Source organism: Lagenorhynchus albirostris, chromosome 4 (genome assembly GCF_949774975.1).
Source record: "Lagenorhynchus albirostris chromosome 4, mLagAlb1.1, whole genome shotgun sequence".
NCBI classification, from domain to species: domain Eukaryota; kingdom Metazoa; phylum Chordata; class Mammalia; order Artiodactyla; family Delphinidae; genus Lagenorhynchus; species Lagenorhynchus albirostris.
The window spans coordinates 99,306,029-99,329,927 of NC_083098.1; the positions used below are offsets into that span (position 1 = coordinate 99,306,029).

The window sequence follows — 23,899 nt, forward strand, 5'->3', positions numbered from 1 at the left end:
TCAATCCAGGCCGGTCAGAGGACTTCTTTGCCTCCACCCCTTCTTCAGGGATGCGTGATGCAGGATAGGCCAATCACATCCCTCACTGGGAATGCTGCAAGGGGCAATTATTGTTTTTGTTTTGTTTTTATTTTTTTGCTGGGATTTTACAATGTGAGGATGACATAAAGGTGAAGCTGCCAGTGGCTCTCCAATTACAAAGTAATTCTTGATGGAGAACAAAGCCAACAAAGTGCTAAGAGATGGAGAGAGAAACCTGGGGACATCGTTTCAGCTTCTGGATCCAGCTATGCCTGAAGCAACTTTCTATCTACATAAATGAATATATTTCTTTTTGTGTTTAAACTAGTTGGAATTGTGTTTCTGTCACTTTCACCTGAAATAGTTTTGACTAATATAGGAATAATTTTGATAGAATTGCATGGTGTTTTGGTGAAGGATTCATGAATGCCTGACTCTCGACTTCCTCCTTTCAGAGTTCTGCTGCAAGGAGCAGAGGAAGGGGATGAATACACACACACAAAAACGAAATAAAAGCAGAAAATATTCTTAGCCAACTGTGTAATGAGTAACCCTGAGAGGCTCAAGTAAGGTGAGACACAGCACTGGATAGAATCTCCCTCTCCCCTTAAGACTCTTTATATCTTGCATTATTAGTTACCAGAGAGGCTGTTTTTATTACATATTCCCATCGGAAGGGACTGAGTTTTATATAATGAAGATCAGAGAAGTTAAGTGAATTTAGAATTTAATATACAGAGCTTTTATAGCCAAACAGGCTTCATATAGATGAGTAAGTTTCCTGATGGTGAAAGACTTTGGAGTCTTTGGATGGAGAACATGGGCTTGCTTTCTCCTAAACTGTTATGATTACCTCAATTCTCCATTTTGTCTTCCTAGTAGAAGCATTGTCTAAGAATGTTCATGGCACTTATTTTGGAGGCATTTAGAGATCTAGAGAGGAAAGGAGCTGATATATATATATATATATATAATTGTAATGTAGTGTTATTAAAGATGAAACGCTTTTATAGCTTATAATGTTTATAATGATATGTTATAATTACATAGAAAGTTTTTCCCAGTGGTTTCTTCCACACATCACTTCTTTACCTTTCCGATAATACTAGAATGTAGGGGGCAATTATTAGTTTCTCATTTTGCAGGTAGGGAAACAGAGATATTTAGCAAGTGATTTGCTTAAATCATGACTCATGACCAGGTTTATAAGAAAGTCTGGTTATAGGTTTATAAGGGAAAACAATTACACCTGCAAAGTTTTCCTAGCTCTCTGATTCAGGCTTTCACATGAACCAAGGGTATTACCTTAGACAGATTCATTTAACTTCCTTAGGTTCCAGCTTCTTCATGTGGAATATGAGGCAATGGGCTAGATTCAGGTTCAACTAACCTTCAATAGGCACCTATTAAGTGCAAGTCATGTGCTAGGAACTTTCAATGTAATCATAATAATTTAAATTAAATTTTTAATTAAATTTAAATTAAACCTTATAACAAATGAAGAAAACTAGGCACCAAGAAGTTAAGTAACTTGCCTAAGATAAAGAATTAATTAATTTGGATTAATAAAAATTAATTTAAATAATTAAATCAATTTATTTAAATATAATTAAAATTATTAATCTTTATTAATCCAAAATAATAAAAAATAATTTGGATTAACATATTAATGCGAATCTCCTGACTTAAAAACATCAGTGCTTTTTCCTCTATACTTTAGCACAATCCTCTGTATTTTAGCATTCTATAAAGTTATAAAACATGTACATGAGTTTTGATTTATTGACATATAAACTAAAATAGTTCTCTTACCCAAAATACATGTAATGTAATGAGTAAAATAATTAATATATATAAATTTTAAAGTTTGACTGAGTTTATATGACCAAACTGTTTATGACTTAATAATGTTTGAGGCTTCTAAGTGATATAGGAGTGTGTTTAAAAATATATTACAGAAATCCAAATAACAAGATAGTCAATGCGTTATCAACATGCAGATTCAGAAGTTGGTTCAAAGTAGTAATTTCTTTGTTGAGAAATGCATAATTTCAAATATACTTTCTCATTCTGTTCAGTTCAACAAATGGATCTTAATGTTAACTGACACAAAGGAGGAAGAAAGCTACTATTTAAAAAAAAATTTTAGATGGAAAATTCATGATTGGCATGTTTGCTACTATGCCTATCATTAATAATTACTAGTTGGTTGATAGATTTTAATCATTATATTGGCACATAGGAATAAAATTTATAATAACACAGATACTTGATATAACAAGACAGGTTATATTCATTATATTTGGGAGATAAACACTCAGGAAATACTGCTATTTGGAGAAGCTATTTACATCTCTGGTGTGGACTCTATTTCTAAATTTCCCCAAAGTCTGTCGTTTCCTCTGTTATGTACTATATTTTCTATATTACTTTAAAATACTTAATTCTGGTATAAAAATAATAGGAAAAAAGGAAGGAGAATTGATGACACTAAGTAGAGAAGCAAATAACCTGTGAGACGTGGTAGACGTAGAGAAAGAGAGTCGTGTGAGGTGAACAGATAAAATGATGGACAAGAGAGAAAATCATTTATTTAGAAAAGGATGGAAGGATAAGTATTTATAATTCACTAAATATGCATAAGGCATATGAGGCGCTCAGTATTTACTGGGTTGAAAACATCTCTTCATTGGTAACATCAAGTCTGGCCCCAAGTACCCTCTGTCCAGGAAGCACAAATAAAGTGCGCAGCTGTTTATCGGGCAGGTTGTAATTGTGACCAGGCACAATTGCCCCTGCATCTCTGACAGAGCAAGTGAGATGTTGGCCCCAGATACCTTAAATCTGTTGGGTCACTTTGCTTAAACTTCTGCTCTGGTCCTTGTAACCACACCAGCAGTGGGGAAGCTTGATGTGTCTGAGTCAGAAGAAAGAGACAGACAGATGGACTAACTCAGATTTCATAGGCACATTGTGTATGTTCAGGTGATAGATCTTTCATCTGTTTGCATTCTAACCCTTGTGGGTTAACCTACCCCAACTCTTTCCCTGCTTCTCACTCTTCCTGTGTGTTTTAAATGGATATAATAAACTGTGTGAATTGAGCATCTTAATTTGCACTGTGGGCCTTCCTGTTCCACCACCTCTGTGCTAACCTGCCTGGTCGTGTACTTGGAGACTCCTATTACATCAAGGTAATTCCCCACGTGGCACTGCTGGTCAATTTTTGCCTCATATTTCTTCTTTATATTTACAACTGATGGTAATTACATTGCAGTGGGTAGAGAATATACCATTTGAGAAAGATATTTGGTCGTCTAAAAAGAGCATTTAACTGTCACAGGGATACATTCCGATAATAGTCTGGCTGCAGCAGACAAACAAAATAGAATTCATGGTTCAGCAGGACAAAATCAGAGCACTTTAAAGCTGGTTCCCGTTCAAACTCTCATTTTGAAGGATGAGATTTAGTGACTTGCCGAAGGTCACTATTTCTAGTAACTAGTAAGCCAGAACAGGAGCCAGTGCTGTCTAAAGAGGCTAGGGTGTTATCTGAGCTACTATTGCTGTTTCTGTCTGGGTCTTGGGTAATTACCAAGCACGCATTCTGGCAAATGCCGTGTAATGACTAAAAATATGAACGACAGCTGTCACAATTAATAGATTAACATTAAATGATGCAAAAATAAACAGGGAATGTCTGTTTATTAACAGGGTTTATAAATGTCACTGAGACATTTCAAGTGCTAAAAGTTGCTGTTCTTTCCTGCTGTCAGTTTAATCATGATATTACACATTTCCATTTGTTTAGAAGACTGAACATTAGTCAATCTGCTCAATACTCACCAGCTAATATATATGAAGAACTGTGTTAGATGTTTGGAACATAAAAATGAGTAAGATTTAAACTTCAAGAATCAACAAATACTTTGGACTTCCTCTATGTGTCAGGCACTGTTGTAGGCACTAGGAAACCATAACAACAGTGGCTTAAACCAGAGAATATTCATAATCAATAAAAATAAGTCCAGAGGCTTGAGTGGCAGCTCAACTATGACCTCAGGGACCCAATTTTTTTTGGGGGGGGGGCTTTCCATTTCTTCCTATGATTTTGGAGTTTTCCTTTATGCTTTTTGCCTTGTGGTCTCAAAAGACCTGCTTCAGTTCCATGTATCATGTCCTCACAATACCATTTCCAAAGCAAGAATAATGAGGGTGGTGAGAGGGATCTTCTCTTGTAAGTCTCTTTTTTATCACACACAGAATTTCTATCCTGAAGATTCTCAGCAGGCTTCCCCTCAGATTGGTATCGAAGAGTAGAACTTTCTGTGATGTTGGAACTATTCCATAGCTTGTGTTGCCCAAAATGGTATCCACCAGCCACATATAGCTAGTGAGCACTTGAATTATGGCTAGTGTGACTAAGGAATAGAATTTTTAGTTTTATTTAATTTTAATTAATTTGAACTTAAATTTAAACACATGTGTCTAGTATCTACCATATTGCACAACCTTTGATTCTTTTTGGCTAGAACTAGATTATGGCCATCAGTAGTTGCCAGGGAGGCTGGGGAAATGATTATGTAGCTCTTCCAGCCTCCAAGGGAGGAAAAGTTTGGGGATGGCTCTTTGGCAGCAACTAATGGAGTCTGCCATAAAAAGCAAATAAGACAAAGCATCATAGAGCTGGTATTGTAATGGGGGAGGCTAACATAAAACTATATACAAATTTTAACAGGTAGCCATCTTCAGGTTTGAACAAGCCCTGTTATCTAGTTCAGTCTAGATGATTGGTCTAGATTCTAGATTAATGTAATAGGGAGTGATTGAAGGTGGGAGGGAGTAATTTAAGAAGGGGTGGGAAAAATTCTCTAGGAGCTCATAGTCTGGTAGAAGAGGAGGAAGACAGGCACGTAAAATAAATTGTTAATAAATAGGGTGGTATATATGTATATACATCCACATATTTATTACATATAAAAATTGTATATTTTTACACGTATACATAGTTAATACAGAGTCTATAGTAGGAAGGTAAACAAAGCATCTTTGAGTGTTTCTCTGGTATCTCCTACAAGCCTTACATAACATAGCAAGACTGGAATCGCAGTCTAGAAGCCTTGGAATGTGGTCCATCTACAATCCTCAAAGCAACAGTTGACGCAATACAGCTTTACAGGACTACATGTACAAGAATATGGTTAATGAGTGATTTCTCAAAGGGTTCCTATAGGATGTTCTCAAGTGGGATAATCAAAAACACTGTGAAAACTTTGAAAGGACCTATTAAGTCCTGTAACTTCAAATGGTATGATGTTCTTGATGCCTGAGGGGGCATTAGCAGTAATAGACCTGTCTGACAAGAGGCTGTCAGGGCTGGGGCAGCTTAATTAAAGCAAAGATTCTAGTGTGACTGAGGGTAAATGATGGTAAGTTTCAGCAGTATCATCCTCAAAGATCTTTGTAAGTGGGGAAAGGACCATTTGCTATGTCCTTACGAACCCATGCTGGTACAGAATGATAACTCAGTGTTGTGTGCATTCCAAGAACTACCGGGTTGAAAGATATACTTTCTAAAGCCCTTTAATATACTGTACTACTATTTTGTGACTTGTAGTGCTTCTTATTTTCAAAGATAGAATTAGTGATTTCTGTGCAAGAATGGTTGAAATTATCCATATAATAAAGCATTTCCTCCATAATTCTCCTTGGATTCATGATACTTCTTGAGATATCTCTTTTTTATAATTCTGTACTTTATACAACTTTCTCAACTACAGTGAAGTAAAAAGAGGATATGTATCAAACTGATGTTAGTACTCATGGTAAACAAATATAAAAACAGACATGCACATTTATTTCAACTATAGGCTGAAACAGAGTATGTGAAGATATTCACAGATTCTGAGTTCACATGACAGTTTGTAGCTGTGACAATAGTAATGTGGCTAATAAACTTCCATATTGCTACAGTAAGAAGTTTTTATATTTATAAAGAAAACAGATGATGATGGTGATGATTTTGTTAGGGAATAAGAATTCTTTAAATAAATTCAAGATAATTTGTTTAATTTCACCACTTAAGTTTATTTATAGATTTAAAGCTACTTAGTGGTGATGATGATCTCCCACTTTTTCTATCCATCAGTGTCAAGAACTGCACTGTTCAACAGGGTAGCCACTAAACACCTTGGACTATTTAAATTTGAATTTAAATTAATTAAAATTAAATAAGGTGAAAAATTATCTTTGACCCTACATTAGCTACATTTCAAGTGTTAAATAGCCACCTGCTGCCACCATATTGGACAGCGCAGATCTAGAACATTTCTAACACAGAACGCACTATTAGCAATGGACACATGGGCTCACATCGTTGATTTTCAAAAAACGTCGATAAAATGAAGCATTATTCAACTTAATGCAATAGTGTGTGTTAAACAAAGGCCATTTATTTACTGTTGAGGAAGTTTTAGACATACAGAGATTCCTAGGAATCGGTCCCTAAGATAGACTCTGTCGGGGCCTTAGGCAGTAATGACCTTAGACTCAGGGAAGAAAAACCCTGCCCTGGCTTTGCATTTTAGAGGGCATCATCCTAGCTCTCCTCCCCAAGGGGCGAAAAATCTCCAGGGCCAAGGGATGTGGTCCCCAAGAGCCTGTGTTCCCTTTCTATTTCTAGACCTTGTCCAAGGAGCCCAGGACCCTGGAATTCACTGATCGAAAATTCCCAAGGCTACTTCCAGGGCCTGAGCAGGCCTCTTCCCAGAACTATTCTCTCAAGGGAGGACCTCACAACCAGTGTATGCACTCCTAGGCCTGAGGGTTTGCCAAGGGGTGGCTGTTTGAGGGTGTGCAGGGAGCTTGGCTGAGTGGGCTGGGGCATCCACACCTGTGCGGAAAGCCCCTCTTGTTCATCAGTGGAGCTGGAACAGGAAGCAAAAGTGATGGAAGTATGTGTAGACTGAGGGCTGGGGTCTGGCTCTTTCCTCCTTGCCATGTATGGGGTGGAGCTCCAACGTAACTAAGAGCTCTGTGCACACGCCTGGCCTTCCAGGTCGTTATTAAGGTACATTTTTTCAAGATAGGAGCACAGAATATATTTTATTTGTAAGCTTGATATATTCCTTGTAAATATTTAAACATAGGGTACTTGAACCCCGGTCTTGCAAATGTTAGGGCGGGGCTGACTGCCTTCCCTAGAATAATCCATTCAGCTGGGGTTTCTTGGCTGGTTTGCTCACAATTGCTCTAACTGGTTACATCTGAGGTATCTTTGGATGCCAGAGGGAAATTTCTTTTTCCAAAGGCTGCCGGTCCAGCGAGGCCCCGATGCATCCTTTGAAAGGGTTATAAGTGGAATTGCTGAAGGCCAGAAACGGCTTTGGAGGGTCCTCTTTCCGGGAGAGGAACCTGTTCCCAGCTCTCCTGTATTCGGGACAAATGAGACCAAGGTGTGCGAAGAGAAGGCTCGCGATCCCTGCGTGGGGAGAGAGGTGGGAAGGCGAGTCCTTTGAAGATAGCTGGTTTGGGGCACTACCTCTCTCCTTGCCTTTCTCCAAAGAAATTCAGCCCTGCTCTCCTCCCTCACCCCAAGCCTGGGACTGGGGCTCGCCGGGTGGTACGGGCGGCCCCCAGGGGCGCACAGGGCGCCTTTGTCTGGAGGGCGGCGAAGGAGGAGGAGGGAAGCGTGCCAGACAGTGGCCACTGTGGCTGGAGTTTGGGCTAGAACTTTCTTCCGCCCTCTCCACGAGTTACCGTACTCCCGCGGGCCCACAACTCCTGCCCGGAAGCCGGGCGCGCGTGGGGTCGTGGACACGCGACGGGCGGCGCTGGCCTGGGAGCACCAACCTCCTTCCCGGAGCCACGGGCGGCGGGCGCTGAGGGGACAGGAGACCACGAGGTGGAGGAGGAGGAGAAAAAGGAGGAAGAGAAAAAAGGGAAGGGGGGGAGGGGAGGAAGGGGGGAGAAGGAGGAGGAAGGGGGGAGGAGGGGGAGGAGAAAGGGCGGGGGCGGCGGCAGGCGGGGAGGAGCCGCCGCGGGCAGTGGCCGGCGGAGGCGGCGCTCCCGCTCGGCCGTAGAGCGGCGCAGGGACCAGCGCGGCCGTGACCCGGCGGCCACCCAGAGGCCGAGCGCGGCTGCAGCAGACAAAGGAGCATGTTGGCGCGGAGGAGGGCGCGCCCTCTGGCCGCCACAAGGCTCCGGGCGCCCCCGGGCCCGCGCTGCGCTCCCGTCCGCCCTGGCGCCGGGGCGGCCCGCTAGGCCAGTGCTCTGCCGCTCGGCCGGCAGGCCCCGACCCGCCGCCCAGCCCGCAGCATGGAGCCGCCCGAGCGCCTGCGGGGACGCGCGCCGCCGCCTCTGTTGCTGCCGCTGGCTCTGCTCGCGCTGCTGGGAGGCGGCGGCGGGGCCGCGGCGCTGCCTCTGGGCTGCAAGCACGACGGGCGGCCCCGAGGGGCCGGCAGGGCGGCGGGCGCCGCCGAGGGCAAGGTGGTGTGCAGCAGCCTGGAGCTCGCGCAGGTCCTGCCCCCGGACACGCTGCCCAACCGCACGGTCACCCTGTGAGTAGCCCGCGGGGCGCCGCTCTGCCCAAGCGCCCGGTCCCCTCCTTCCTTCCCTGCCGGCGCTCTCTGTCGTGCCGCTTCTCTCTCCGCGCGACTTGCAAAAGGGTCCCGCCGGCACCCCTGTGCCTTTGTGTGAATGAAGCTGCGGGTAGGGCTGGTGCTGGGCAAGGCCCGGGGGGCTCGGCCTGGGCACGTTTCTGCGGCAGGCGAGCAGATGTGTCCCCGAGCTGCTTCCGAGCTCCGCTAGTTTGCAAAGTAAAAGTTTTCGGGTTCCCCGCGCGGTCCGGGCGCGGCGCTTTTGAGCTGCGCGGTGCCACGTGAGGATGGAAGTAAACAGGCAGTCCGCAGAGTTAAAGCTCATTCATCCAGTGCGTGGGCTGCCGGAAAACACAGTGCTAGGTTAGATTCGCCAGTCCTTCAGCTTCTTCCAACTTAAGTTACTTGGACGCAAGTTTGCAGGATACTGAAGCAGCACGAGGACTTTGAACGCCCCGGTGTGTGATCCCCATACCCCCAGACTGTTTCCTTCGCTTTTGCTATCTTAGTTTTACTATAGTTAAAGAGCACCTTTTAAAATAGAGTTGTTTTTAAGGGTCAGAAATATATTTCAGATGAAATCGTACAACTTCCAGCTCCGTTTTCTTGGGTGTGAGCGCTCATCTTTTTAAAAGCCGAGAACTTCGGATTTGCAAACTGTGGGTTTGCTGAGCCTTGCAACTCAAGGACTTGATTTTCAGATTGAGTTTCCACCTGGAAGGAAAAATTTTTGGTCTCGTTACTCAGTTTGTGTTACGATTCACGGTCCAGTTTTGCAAGCGTGGTTCTGCCAATTCTAGCTGAACCCGTGTCCCCAGTGACTCTTGATTTTATTTTCTGAACGACGAATTGGTTTGGGAAGGCTTGAAAGTGTTTCTAATGGGTATTTTGTCGAACTGAAATATGAGTCCCTCGGCGCCGTCTTCCTCTATGTTGTTGTTTTGGTTGGTTCCCTAAAAAAGAATCAAGGCTGCCACTATAAAAACATGAAGGCAAGGGAAGCAGCATGACCTGTGAAAGAACTTAAACTGCGGTTTTTAATTTAACCCCCAAATGTGGTTTTTAATTTAACCCAAATTAACCCAAGCAGGATTTATGGGTAAGACAAGTACAAATTTCATTACCAGCACCTTTGTTCTTCATTGCCATTTGTTTGAATTAGGAAAGATTTAACACAGGAAAATTGTGTGTTTCTGTTTATGGAGGCCCGAAAATGGTAAAAGAGTTTTTGTTTTGTTTGATTTCCTTTACCAACACTCGACCATTTGGTAGCGGCAGCAGCTGTATTTATTTCTTAGCCAGATTCTTTGAAGTGGATATTTTGGGTATGGGACCATAATTACCGTCTGGAGTCAAGTGGAGAAAACCTTTGCGTTGCCCAACTCCCTTGTTACTCTGAAGAAATTAGTCATCATACATTTGGGTTCTGGATCAGTGGCACTTAAGCTGATTCAAGTTTAGGTCGAGTTTTTCTGAACTGTCAGCAGTGGATTAAAGCAGCTACTTTAAATTGTTGATTTTGCAGGGGAAAAAAGTTGATATTACGGAAAATCACTTTTCAGCATATTATCAAACTATTTCACTGAATTTTTTGAGCTGATTAAAATATAAGTGCCTTTGAAATGCCATTTTAATCCTTTTTTTCACCTGAAAGCTCTTTAGATAAAAGTAAAATTCATAAAATTTATTCAGTGAATGGGAAGAAATTATAATTTATTTAAGGATCATATAAAGTTGATGTTCTGGATGAAGTTGGTTCAAGGTGTATCAGACCTGGTGGAGGGTCTTCTGGGCCAGTTTCCTCATTTTATTAGGGAATAAATCAGAGGGTCGCCGTGGATAAGGGACTTGTCCAAGTTCCCATGGTGAACGCCTGGCAAGGGGTCCGTGTCCCAGATCCCTGCCCTGCAGTTCAGATGTTTTCTCATCATCACCCCTTGTCTTCATCTTCCTTCTTAGTTCAACACGGTTTTTTATTGAACTGAGGTCGTGGGCAGTATGTTGAGGTTTGGACTAGGTATTAGTTTCCTAGGACTATGGTAAATTACCACAAATTTGACAGCTTAAACAACAAATTTCTTCTCTTGCAGTGCTGGAGGTCAGAGGTCTGAAATCAAGGGTTTCAGCAGGGCCATGCTCCCTCCAAAGGCTCCGGGGGAGAATTCTTGATTCTTTCAGCTTCTGACATTACTTGGCTTGTGGCAACCCAACTCCAATCTCTGCCTCTGTCTTCGCACGGCCTTCCCTTTGTGTGTCTCTCAAATACTCTTCTTTCTCTTCTAAGACACCAGTCATTAAATTTAGGGTCCACCGGAAGTCCAGGATGATCTCATCTAGAGATCTGTGACTTAGTTACATCTGTAAAGACCCTGTTTCCAAACAAGGTTACTTTCAGAGGTATAGGGCTGAGAACTTGGACCTATGGCTTTGGGAGACACCTTTCAGTTCACTACAAAATATAGATTAAAAACATCTTTCTTCTCCAGGAACTTACGGTATTTGGGGAGAGAGATTCATGAATAAGTCTCAGGACAGTATGGTAAACGGTCCAATATCAGGGTGCACAAGTAGAAAAAGGAACCCAGAAGAGGGCAACCGAGGCCCCTTTAGGGCATAGTGGGTGGGATGGAGGAACTGAGGATCCAGGGCCAATTTGAGAAGGATGAGAAAGATGATAGTGAAGGAAATGGTGAGGCAATGAGGGGATGGAAGGTGGGAGCCCCCAGCATGCCCACAGGTGTGGAGATGCTTGTGAAGCCATGCATTTGATATTGCTTGAAAGTCAAGGGCAAGTATCTAGTGCCTGGAGTGGTGGTGGTGGCGTTGGGGCGCGGTGGGGGGCAGGTCAAGGTCGGACAGGCTCTCTGGTGGGAGTTTTCATTCCTTAGGTGTGGCCAAGCATTTTCAGCTGAGCTGTGATGCAGGTGTTGCATGGAAAGTTGATAGGGGTTGAAAGGATGGCAAGGATTGAAGTTTTCTTTTTTCTTTCTTTAATAATGAAAAATAAGGCCTTTTCTACTTAGTGGATGAACTGGACTTCAATATATTGATAGCTTAAAGCTCAGATCTTTCAACTATTTTTTTTTTTTTTTTTTTTTTTTGCGGTATGCGGGCCTCTCACTGCCGTGACCTCTCCCGTTGCGGAGCACAGGCTCCGGACGCGCTGGCCCAGCGGCCATGGCCCACGGGCCCAGCCTCTCCGCGGCACGCGGGATCCCCCGGACCAGGGCACGAACCCGCGTCCCCCGCATCGGCAGGCGGACTCCCAACCACTGCGCCACCAGGGAAGCCCTCAACTATCTTAGTGAACAACACATTTTCATAGCCATGTTTCTAGAGAGGTCTGGCAGAAATCCTCAGCTTGACCTGTTTTTTGTATCTCATGTAGCCTTTTGTATTAAAGGATTAAATTCCATTTATTATTCTTATACACACGTGGAATAAAAATTTAACTGCATTTAATGTTTTTGTTGGAAATCTGTTTACTTTATTCCTATGTTTTATATGAGATGCTCAATATTAAGTTTTAAAAATTCTGAGGACATCAGTGGTAGAAGGTTGTACAGATTTAGCCCTGTCTTTCCAACGGTGTTTTCCTCATGATGCTACATGGCGATTCTACTTCATCAAATGTTATGTTTGTTTGCTATCAGAAAACTGATAATTGGACGTCACCAGTGTATGCAGCTCAGTGCCAGGTACACAAAAAGAAGTGCTTGTATTGTTTGGAAACTTAAACCTGGTTGGAGAGAGAAGATTTGCACTAAAGCAAAGCAGATATCTTAGGAACAATCACAGAATGACTGTAATTAAGTAATAAATCCTGTACTGCTGATTGTTTAAATGCTTTAGGAAGCCTGAAAAGAGGAGAGAGCAGTGGGGCTGTGGAGGCATTGGAAGAGTTTTTCATTTTCTTGGAGAAGTTAGGACTTGAGCATGGCTCAAGGGGAGTGAAAGATGGGGTTTTGGGGGCGGGGGAGGGCATTCTGCAGTAACAGTGAGGGGTGGTGACGGACTGGCCCCACTGAAATGCAGAGAGGGTTTTTGGAACCATTGGTCTATCCATGGTATTTCAAGCACGGTTCTGACCAAGGTCAGTTAGGGGAGAGTGTACAGTTGGGAGGTGGAGGGAGCCCAGGCTGAAGCCTCCTGGAGTAGTGGAAGAGCCTGAGAAGGAAGGAGCCTCTGGTGAGGTAGGGGGAGCACCTGGGGAGTATCTGGTCATAGAAGCCAAGAGAAGTTCAGGTTTGAAGCCAGGAATTGGGGGCGCCCCAGTTGAGAGATGCTGAGAGATGAGGAACAGTAAGACCAAGCTGGATTTGACAGCCTGGCGCTTTGGTGCCCTCCGTGGATTAGAGGCTGCGGAAGGCAGGTTGGGGTGGATTGAAGGGAGAACAGGGTGAGGATGGTGGTGATAGCACCTCGATGAGGAAGAAGTTTGGTGTGAAGGAAAGAGAACGTTAGCGCCTGAGTATGGTTGGGAATAGTTGGGGAGAGGGCGAAATGCACGATGGAAGGTGAGATGGGATGGGAGCTGGAGTGCAGGTGGGAGGTTTGGTTTTTGATGCAGCAGGATGTCCCATCCTCACATGGTGAAAGGAGGGAGCGCAGGCAGAGAGGCAGGCAGGAGGCTGTGGGCAGGGCAGGTGGGATGAAGAGGGCTTTGCTGCCCCCTTGCTTTTATTTTCTTAAAGACCTAGAGGCAGGGTGAGGGAGGAGGAGTGAGTAGATGGTGTGAAGAGGAAGGTGAAAGAGGAGTGAAGTGGTTCTTTTGGAAAGTGAGGGAGTGACCGTGCTGGGGATGGCAGAAATGTCACCGGAGTGGAGTTGTGTCAGTTTTGCCTTGTGATCCAGTTCAAAGGGAGATGGTCAGCGCTGTTACTTCTCTCCAGCTGCATTCAGTTTAGAGATGAGGAGCGCTGGGATTAGCCAGGCTGCTGCTTTGCCAGGTGAGGGCAACAGAGGGAGAGAAGAAGAAGCAGGGTGATTTTTGTTGTTGCTGTTTTCGGCCACGCTGCGCGGCTCGCAGGATCCTAGTCCCCCGACCAGGGACCGAACCCGGGCCCTCGGCAGTGAAAGCACAGAGTCCTAACAACTGGACCGCCAGGGAATTCCCAAAGAGCAGGGTGATTTTAATGAACAGCCCCCAAAGCTGTCGTGGCCTGAATTCTAGTGGGTCATGGGTAAGGTTTTTTGGGTTTTTTTCCCCCGGTACGCGGGCCTCTCACTGTTGTGGCCTCTCCCATTGCGGAGCACAGGCTCCGGATGCGCAGGTTCAGTGGCCATGGCTCACGGGCTCAGCCGCTCCGCGGCATGTGGGATCTTCCCAGACCGGGGCACGAACCCATGTCCCCTGCATCGGCAGGCGGACTCTCAACCACTGCGCCACCAGGGAAGCCCCCAATGGGTAAGGTTTTTAATCTTTGAATGCAAGGTCTCCTATACCTCTGTAGCTGTATTTCCCGATTCTCAGCACAGCTTTTCCCCCCATGCACACTGATTGAGACACTGTTAATTTTGTAGGCTCAGTGCTGAGTGCTAGGTATTCAGGGATAAAATAAGACATGATTCTTTCATTCAAGGATCAGTCTTATACACAAATTCTCTGCTTAACCAAAGTGTGCATCTCATTGTCCCCTGAGCAGATTTGTATTTTGCTTCCTGTGTGCCTTGGCTAAGTCTGCCACTCTCTCCTGGTATCCCTTTTCTGGTAAATTGTGGGTCCTTCTCAATCCAGCTCATCTGCTATGAACTCTTCTTTCTCTCTTCCAGTGCTCTGATCCTTCCCTAGCGCTTCTTATCTGTGCTCTTCTGTCACTTTATAGATACTTGATGCTCTCATAATGCACAGGCCCTCAAAGGAAGGGCTCTGAGACCTCAGTGGGTGGGAACATAATTGTCTTTATTGATAAGCGTAATGCCAATAAAGGTAGGACTGTATCTTGGGAGGTCAGGACAAGTAGAGGGATGTGAATTCAAATTTTTACCCTACTATGGCAAATGAGAACATTTATTTAGTTTAGGTCAGCATTTCACAGCTGTTGGATCCCCTATTCAAGAACGGGTCTAGTAAATCTATGGACAGTTACATTTGAACTGCATGTTCTTATGTGTATGATAAGCACACACGTTAGGCAGTGTGCTGGCAAGTTGCTCAGAAATATTGCAGAATTTTGGGCAGATTTAGGCATTTGGTCCATGAAAGCAAGTCTTAAGTTTTTCCAGTGTGATGAGAAGGTTTTGCATGACCCAGCCCCTGAATCCTGTTGCTTCTTGCCCGCTTGGAGTCCTCTGGCATCAGGAGTAGATGAGAGAAGTTGGTGGGTTTGGCAGTAAATCAGAAATAAAATACCAGAAACAAAAGAAAACAGGAGGGCTTCCCTGGTGGCGGCGCAGTGGTTGAGAATCTGCCTGCTAATGCAGGGGACGCGGGTTCGAGTCCTGGTCTGGGAGGATCCCACATGCCACGGAGCAACCAGGCCCGTGACCGCAACTACTGAGCCTGCGCATCTGGAGCCTGTGCCCCGCAACAAGAGAGGCCGCGACAGTGAGAGGCCCACGCACCGCGATGAAGAGTGGCCCCCGCTTGCCACAACTAGAGAAAACCCTCGCACGGAAACGAAGACCCAACACAGCAAAAAAAATAAATAGATAAACTAATAAACTCCTACCCCCAACATCTAAAAAAAAAAGAAAGTAAACAGGAACTTTCGGAGGTCCTTGCCCCAATCCAGTTACAACTTCTATTCCCAGGAGCCTGTAAAGATGGCTTTTAAAAATAGGCAAAAAAACAAAAACAAAACCGAGAGTAAAAACTCTTGAAAGTAAGTCAGAAAATGACAGGTGAAGTTTCTTACAGTAGTACTCAGTGACTTTTTTTTCCCATTTCGCTGCTTCTCTGAAAGCAGTTGTTTTCTGTATTGTCTGTATTCCTGTGGAGGAATCTTTAAGTCCAGAGACCATAACTAGTTTATTGTTGTGTCAACAGTTTTCTCATAAACAGACAAAAATTAGGATACAGAATTCTTTAAATTTTAGTAACTTATTAAGTCAGTTTTTGCAAAAATTAGGAAGCTGTAGATGCAGACTTGCTCAATGAGTTTTTAATTGTTGCCTGACTAAATTTATTCTAATATCATTTTATGATTTATGCACGGTTTAGCTTGCATTTATGTTCGAGTGCAGACAGTTTTAGTCTGAAGAGGGGGTTTTAAAGTAAGCAGTCTCACCCAAGCTGTTTTTCTTTCCCCCACCACTAATCTTTTAAGAAATTTTGCCTGTGTAGTGAGGGAATCTCCTGCGTGTTGGATGGGGTGGGCCAGAGCTGTAGCTGGTGCCTCACAGAAGGGACACGTTTCTCCTGGCCACTGGTAGTGCCATGCTGGGCACATTGCAGATATTGGGCTTTTCACTCAGGGAAACATTTCTTGTCCTCAGATCCCTCCAGTTCAGGACCTGAAGGGAGAAAATGGAAGGGATTGGTATAAGAATTATCCAGGCCTACCCACTCCCCGCTTCATAATCCCACCCTACTTCCCCCAACACCCTGGTCTTCTTTTTCCTCTTTGTCTGCAGGCCTGGACTTAAATCTGTTTTCCTACATACAACAGGGACCTTCCAAAGACCAGAGCTGACTTTTGATAATCACTCTTCTCTAGTGGCTGTCTTTATAATTCCTCCACTAGTTTTTAAAAGTGCTTGCTTTTGCGTTCATTCAACAGATACCCACTGCCTACTCTGCTCGTGGGCAGCTTGATTTAGGCGAGCCTGTGTGACTTTTTTTCTTTTTTTTTTTTTTTGCGGTACGCGGGCCTCTCACTGTTGTGGCCTCTCCCGTCGCGGAGCACAGGCTCCGGATGCACAGGCTCAGCGGCTGTGGCTCACGGGCCCAGCCGCTCCGTGGCACGTGGGATCCTCCCGGACTGGGGCACGAACCCGTGTCCCCTGCATCGGCAGGCGGACTCCCAACCACTGCGCCACCAGGGAAGCCCCTGTGTGACTTTTTTTTTGGCCATTAGACCAGTTTTATCCTAGTCTTGTGTGCTTGTATCCTATCCTGGAACTCCACCTCTGGCCTTCCAGATGCACAATATCTGTCAGACTTCTCCTGGATATGGCTCTTTTTGATGTGATTTAACCTGCATCTTCTTCCATTGCCACACTCTGCTAAGAGAGCTGGAGATAGCAGGGGGGTAACTGGTGGACTTTCGGGAATTATTATAGGCAATAGGGTTTGTAAAGGGAAATCTGCAAGACTGGTTTTAGGAACAGCCTCGCTAAAGGGACTGATAGACCTTTTTGGTCAGTGACCACCTTTGCTTTCCCGTCACATCTGTCTGCCGGGCACAAAGCCTTTCCCCAACCTAGTAGGTCTCAGATCTCCGGTAGCGCATAATCACTTCCATTATTTACAGCAGTTTTCTTTTTTTTTTTTTTTTTGGTGTGTGGTACACGGGCCTCTCACTGTTGTGGCCTCTCCCGTTGCGGAGCACAGGCTCCGGACGCGCAGGCTCAGTGGCCATGGCTCACGGGCCGAGCCGCTCCGCGGCATGTGGGATCTTCCCGGACCGGGTTACGAACCCGTGTCCCCTGCATCGGCAGGCGGACTCTCATACAGCAGTTCTTTCCAAGCATTTTCATGTCGTGACACACACAGTGATTATGTTTGTGTGGAGGGTGCTCCAGGCCAGAGTCCCACTGCCCCAGGCCCTGCATCCCAGCCCCGGGTGGTCCAGTGGGGTGGGGCAGAGGCGTTTATCTCCACCTCCCCCAAACCTGGCTGCTGAGCTTGCTGTTGAGATTTTCCACCTTGTGTTGAACCACCTGGGAACATTAAAAGTTCAGATGCCTGGGCCACAGATCTCGTGATCTGATTTGACTGGTCCAGGATGGGACCTGGAAGTTGGTATGTTTCACGGCTCTGCAGGTGCTTCTGTTGTCACCTGGGCTGAGAACCTGTTTTCTAGCAGCACAGCGACCTGAAGGAGTAACCGTCTTCACCAGCTGCCATCTGCTGCAACAAAAGAAGGCAGAAGAAGGAGCAGAGGAACAGATTGAGGAACACGGTCTCAAAAGGGGGGCAGGGAGGGAGGGGACTGTTCCCAGGTGGAGCAAGGATGGGTGAAAATCAAGAGACATTTTTAGGACAGAGCTGAGAGCTTTAGAGTGGGGCCTTATGCATAAGAGAGAAGAAAAATGACTTTGTAAAGTGGCAAGTGATGTGCTGAAGTTGGATTTAATACCAAGTCATGGGGTTAAGGGCAATAAAATTTTGGAGATGCATTGTGGTACTAAAGGAATGAACTGAGAAAGTCTAAGGGCACAAGCATTTGTCCAAACCAGTATTTGAGGGCCTGATACTCAGATGGAGTAGGCAACGAAACACATATGGCCCCTGCCTCCGTCTACCTTAAATCCTTCATTTTATATTAAATTTAAAATAGAGATTTATTTCCAGTAATAATTCATTACTAATATAAAATAATAGTATAGAGAAACTATGAGAGGCCCAATTCCCCAAATATCTGCCTGCTCTGGGAATTTTGTTTTTTAGTCTTTACTAGTCTGATAAGTTAAAAAAAATGCTTATTTTAATTTACATTCTGGTTATAAGTGAAGTTTAATATAGTTTGACATGTCTACAAAAGGGTCATTTGTATTTGGCCGCCTTCTCTGTACAGTTTTAGTTTCTAGTAGCTTTTTCCCTCCCCAGTTGACACATTTTGTTTAAGCAGCCACTCCTCATCTGATAATACATTTCTCTCATTATTTTCTTACTGCTTTGGCTGGGACTAAGGAGACAGGACTGTGGGCATCTCTGTCGTATTCTTGACTTGAGAACGGACAGGCATGTTGGGCAGACGAGGACAAGAGATTTCCTCTAGCAGGGCACATAACTTTGTTGCTAGGCTAAATCCACTCATATAACAGGCAGCCATTTGCTAGTTGCTTTTAGCTCTTTATCAATTCGCATGACTGACGTTCTTGGTTCTTAGTTTAAGTAAAAGAAAAAATACCTTTTGTCCTTTTTTTCTTCCCATATTTTGCCTTGTTAAGTTTAAATTTACATGTTTGAACTGTGCATATTTGAAATCTTTTGTTCCTGAGAAATCAGGATGGGGGAGGGGGAAGGGCAAATCTGTGGAATATAATCCTATACAAAGAAGGCTAAATTGTCCATCACCCTCACTACCTACTTCTTAGAATATTTTTATTAAATTCTTCTGGATGGCAGTGGCGTGAACATGAAGAAAATCTTTTGGCAGGATTGCTAGCCCTACATGTAAAAGCGGTGCTTTCACCTAGTCAAGAATTGTACACAAGTCCCCTCTCCTCCCCAGTTTCAGTTGCTCATGGTTAACCATGGTCCAAAAATATTAAATGGAAAATTCCAGAAATAATTCATAAGTTTTAAATTGTGCACCATTCTGACTAGCATGATGAAACCTCGCTCTGTCCTGCCTGGGATGTGAATCATCCCTTTGTCCAGCGTACCCGCCTGTTAGTCACTTAGCAGCCGTCTGGGTCATCTATCAGATCGACGGTCCTGGTATCTCAGTGCTTGTGTTCAAGTCACCCTTATTTTACTTCATAATGATCCTCTGAGTGTAGGAGTAGTGATGCTGGCAATTCAGATGTGCCAAAGAGAAACTGTAAAATGCTTCCTTTAAGTGAAAAGGTGAAAGTTTTAGACTTAACAAGGGAAGAAAAAGAAATCATATACTGAGGTTGCTAAGATCTACAGTAAGAACAAATCCTTTAACCATGAAATAGTGAAGGAAAAAGAATTTGTGTTAATTTTGCTGTTGCATTTCAGACTGCAAAAGTTATATGGCCACAGTGCTTGATAAGTGCTTGGTTAAGATTGATAAGACATTACATTTGTACAATGAAAGATTCTGAGAGAGACTACCTCCATAGAATTTTATTACAGTATATTGTTATAATTGTTCTAGTTTATTGTTGATCTCTTACTGTGCCTAATTTATAAATTAAACTTTATCAGAGATATGTATGTATAGGAAAAAATCATAGTACAGTATATAAAGGGTTCAGTACTACCCAAAGTTTCAGGCATCTACTGGGGGTCTTGGAACATATCCCCTGCAGATAGGGAGGGACTACCGTACTTGCAGACCAAAATGTTTCCCCAGAAGAGGAATAAGCATGTCCCCAACCCAGGCTGTGGGGAAATAAAGGATCCCTGGGGTAATCTGAGCTCCTCCAGCCTTACCCCTAGCCCTCTCCCCTGCATCCCCCCAGCACAGGACATAATGCATACTATGTGATTGTGAGTTAAATTCATTCCCTATATGAAGACATTTCTGAATTAAAATAAATAGTTCCAGGTATGTGACCTAGCTTCCCCTAGAATGTCAGTTCCATCGAGGTCAGCGAGACTGTTTTGCTCCTTCCTGCAACTGCAGCACTTAGAATAGTGGTAGGCTTTTAATTGGCATTTCTGTGATGGCCTCATGTCGTGAGCCGGGTAGAAAGCAGGTTGTAAATTGTGTTGAGGATGACACTTCAGTCTAAACCCACCTGAGATTTAAATGAAGGAAACTTAAAGCAGGCTTTGGAGATGTAACTGTAATACAGATTCTGTAATGCAGTTGTTAAACTTTTCTTTCTTTAAGACTGCTTGAATCTAAGTCTAATTAAATTGATTCATTTCCCATCAAGATAAGACTTAAAAGCAATTCTTTGTTTTAAGTGCAATTCTTCCCAACTCTTTTCTCATGGAAAGGCAAAGAGAAATTGACTAGGGGTGTATTCATCTCTAGTACTGTGTTTTAAGACAGATGGGCTTTCTATTAGATTATTTGTTTTAACCTTTGATTTGTTTGTTTTAAACAAGACCAAGTGTGATCTCTCCCTTTCTAGCGAAGATTTGATGAGAATCCTAAGTCTTTCGGATACCATGTGACTTGCAGTCCACCCTGGCAATCAGTGCTAGGCTGACTCCTCCGTTCCTTGTGACTGCATCCTACCTCACGTTTGCTTGCATTGCTGCAGGTGTCATACTGTTTGGAATGATTTATTTACAGTTCCCGCTCTCTTACCAGATTGTGAACTCTTTTTTTAAAAAATTGAAGTATAATTGATTTAGTTTCAGATATACAACATAGTGATTCAATATTTTTATAACTTTAAATGGAGTATAATCTGTAACGAAATAGTGTATATATTTCTCTGTGCTGTACAGTCTATCTTTGTTGCTTATTTAATACATTGTAGTTTGTACCTCTTAATCCCATTCCCCTGTATTGCCCCTCTCCCCATTCCTTCTCCCCATTGGTAACCACTAGTTTGTTCTCTGTATCTGAAAGTCTGTTTTTGTTTTGTTATATCCATCCCTTTGTTTTATTTTTTAGATTCCACATGTAAGTGATAACATAGAGTATTTGTCTTTCTCTGACTTATTTCTCTTAGCGTAGTACTCTGTAGGTCCATCCACATTGTTGCAAAGGGCAGAATTCCATTCTTTTTTATGGCTTAGTAATGTTCCATTGTATACATATACCACGTTTTCTTCATCCATTCAACTGTCAGTGGACACTTAGGTTGCTTCCATATCTTGGCAATTGTAAATAATGCTGCTATGAACATTAGGGTGCAAATTAGCGTTTTCATTTTCTTCAGATGTATACTCAGCAGTGGAATTTCTGGATCATATGGTAGTTCTGTTTTTCATTTTTTGAGGAACCTCCATGTTGTTTTCCATGGTGGCCGTGCCAGATTGTGAACTCTTGATGGTGATGTTTATCTCTGTATTCTCAGTGTCTATCACATAAACACGCAGTAAGTCTTTGTATAAAGAAGTATCATTTTCCCCACTATTTTTTTCCTCAGGTAGGATTAGGGGAAGAATCTTACATTATTTTTAACACAAGATGATGAATCTATCGTAGATAAGCTCGAGAGTCTTCAAAGCAGAATACCCTACCTACAAGGTCAAGGCTTAAACTCCCACTCTGCCTTCGATAGTGAAAAGTGCTTCTCTTTTGCCCAGATTATTTCATTTTCTTCCTCCCCTTTTCTTGATCTGTTTCCCTCCTACTTCTTGAGAAACTATCACTTATCTTTTCAGCTTCTCTCCTAGTTTGTGATGTTTCTCCTTGGCATACATAGCCTCTGTTTAAAAAAAAAAAAACCAAAAACAAACAAAAAACTCCCCTCCCCCAAACCACCCTTGTAGCAGCACCATGTTGGAGTAGTTACTCTTCTTCCTTCACAATTAACCTTCTTGAAAGGGAGGCATGAATCCATCCCTGCAGTACCTTACCTTTTATTTGTTTCAGTCCATTGTTGTCTAGTTTCTGCACTGTGCCTTGCCTGGAATCTGCTTAGATTCAAAGATCTTTCATTCCTCCACTGTGTGTGTATAGTCTTCTTCTGGTCACCACATCTGTTACCATGATCACTTAATTATTGAATTTCAGCAATTTGACATGGTTTGGGCTCAGAAGCTCCTATGGGGAAATGGCTAGCTTGGTTGCATGGTTTCCTGCCAAGATGGGCCACAAAGAGCAGTACCTCCTTAGGGGATGGTGTGCTTTTGAAGGCAAAGCCCTAGGGAGTGGGTGTCATCTACTCTGAACCATGATAAGTAGAGATTGTCTACTTGAGATTATGGCCTACTTAGAGAACCCTAGTTAACTGTCTGCTATGACTTGATTTTTCAGGGCTCCTTGCTGGAAGAAAAAAAAATGTCTTCGAGTTCTTCCCTCAGGGATAAAGTTGAAAAACTTGCCCATCAGTTTAGCTAGAACAGCTTAGCAACCACAGACTGGGGCCATGATGTAAGAACTTTGTCAGACTTTCCCTTTTTAAGCTTTGTTAGTCTTTCCATCATTTTTCATTTTAGTGTTTATAGAACTTTAAAAATTGGAGATGTCCTGTTACTGCATGGAGCAGAGATGAGGGGGGATTATGGAGACCTCCTATACTAAGTCTGAGTACGTCCAGAGTGAGAGTAGATGGTGACAGCTTGTAAATGGAAAGTTTATTTTTCTGTTGGGAGGTTGATAGTAAAGCCAATGTGAAGATCCTTCTCATTGTTCTTTCAAGAGTGTGGGATTGGGCTTCCCTGGTGGCGCAGTGGTTGAGAGTCCGCCTGCCGATGCAGGGGACACAGGTTCGTGCCCCGGTCCGGGAAGATCCTACATGCCGCGGAGCAGCTGGGCCCTTGAGCCATGGCCGCTGAGCCTGCGCGTCCGGAGCCTATGCTCCGTAATGGGAGAGGCCGCAACAGTGAGAGGCCCGCGTACCGCAAAAAAAAAAAAAAGTGTGGGATTTCAGGAAACTTCTTAGCTTTCTGTTGAAATTAAATTTGGTAGACCTGCTGTTTCTATTTCTACTTCTGTTGAAACCTTAAAGCATCCATGATTGAGTTAGCTAATGTAGGTGGTTAAAAACTTCTAATGCTAGTTCGACTTTCTCCCAAATCCGGTTTGGTAATTATCTTAAACTACTGTAAGTAGTGCAAACTAAGGTGTCTAAAGCACCTTGGCCTCCAGAACTTTATGTAGTTGACCCTTGAACAACATGGATTTGAACTGTGTGGTTACACTTATATGAGTGGAAGTTTTTCAGGCGTTCAGTACTATAGTACTGCACTATCTGAGGTGGGTTGAATCCATAGTTATGGAGGAACCGTGTATAGTGAGAGCTGACTATAGGTTATTATTCAGATTTTCCACTGAGTGGAGGGTTGCTGCCCTCACCTCCATGTTTTTCAAGGGTCCACTATGTGTCAGTGCCCTGAGCTGATTTACAAGTTCTAATGACTGCCAACATTGCGATGTTTATCGTGTGCCGTGTACTGTGCCACGTGCCCCACATACACATCCCAGCTGGTAAAACAATCTCATAAGGTTGGCATTGTTCCTATTTTTTCAGGTGTGCCAACTGAGCGTGGACAGGTAAATTGATCTTCTCAAGTTACACACCTTTTTGGCTTCTGGCCTAGGCCTGTGGCCTTTAGGCCTGTAATTCTCACTTTTGTTCTGTTCATAAAACTCACAGACAACCTAAATGCTCATGTTGGCAGTAGGGTTTGAGAATAAGCTTTAGTAGAACAAAAGATATGCGGGAACTTGTTTACTTTGAACCATTGCCTTAGAGCTGGCTGACTGATGGGAAAACAAAGTAACTAGTACTTACTGTGTCCTAGTAACTGAAGGAAAGAAATTTAACATCTCATTTGCTATCATCAGGAGGTTGCGGGAATGATCAGAGCGTCCTACTTAGGACTGCAGTGTAGTATTATTGATTATTAA

The 23,899-nt window shown here is 43.7% G+C and overlaps 1 protein-coding gene across 3 annotated transcripts in view; it reads left to right on the top strand.

Annotated features, from left to right (window-relative positions):
* Window positions 1–8,337: 8,337 nt before the first annotated feature.
* Window positions 8,338–23,899, top strand: part of ADGRA3 (adhesion G protein-coupled receptor A3) — a 118,748-nt gene continuing 103,186 nt past the window's right edge. For all 3 annotated transcript variants that reach the window (XM_060148419.1, XM_060148421.1, XM_060148422.1), the window contains exon 1: window positions 8,338–8,579. In XM_060148419.1, coding sequence (XP_060004402.1) covers window positions 8,338–8,579 — 242 coding nt within the window. The remainder of the gene's footprint in view (window positions 8,580–23,899) is intronic.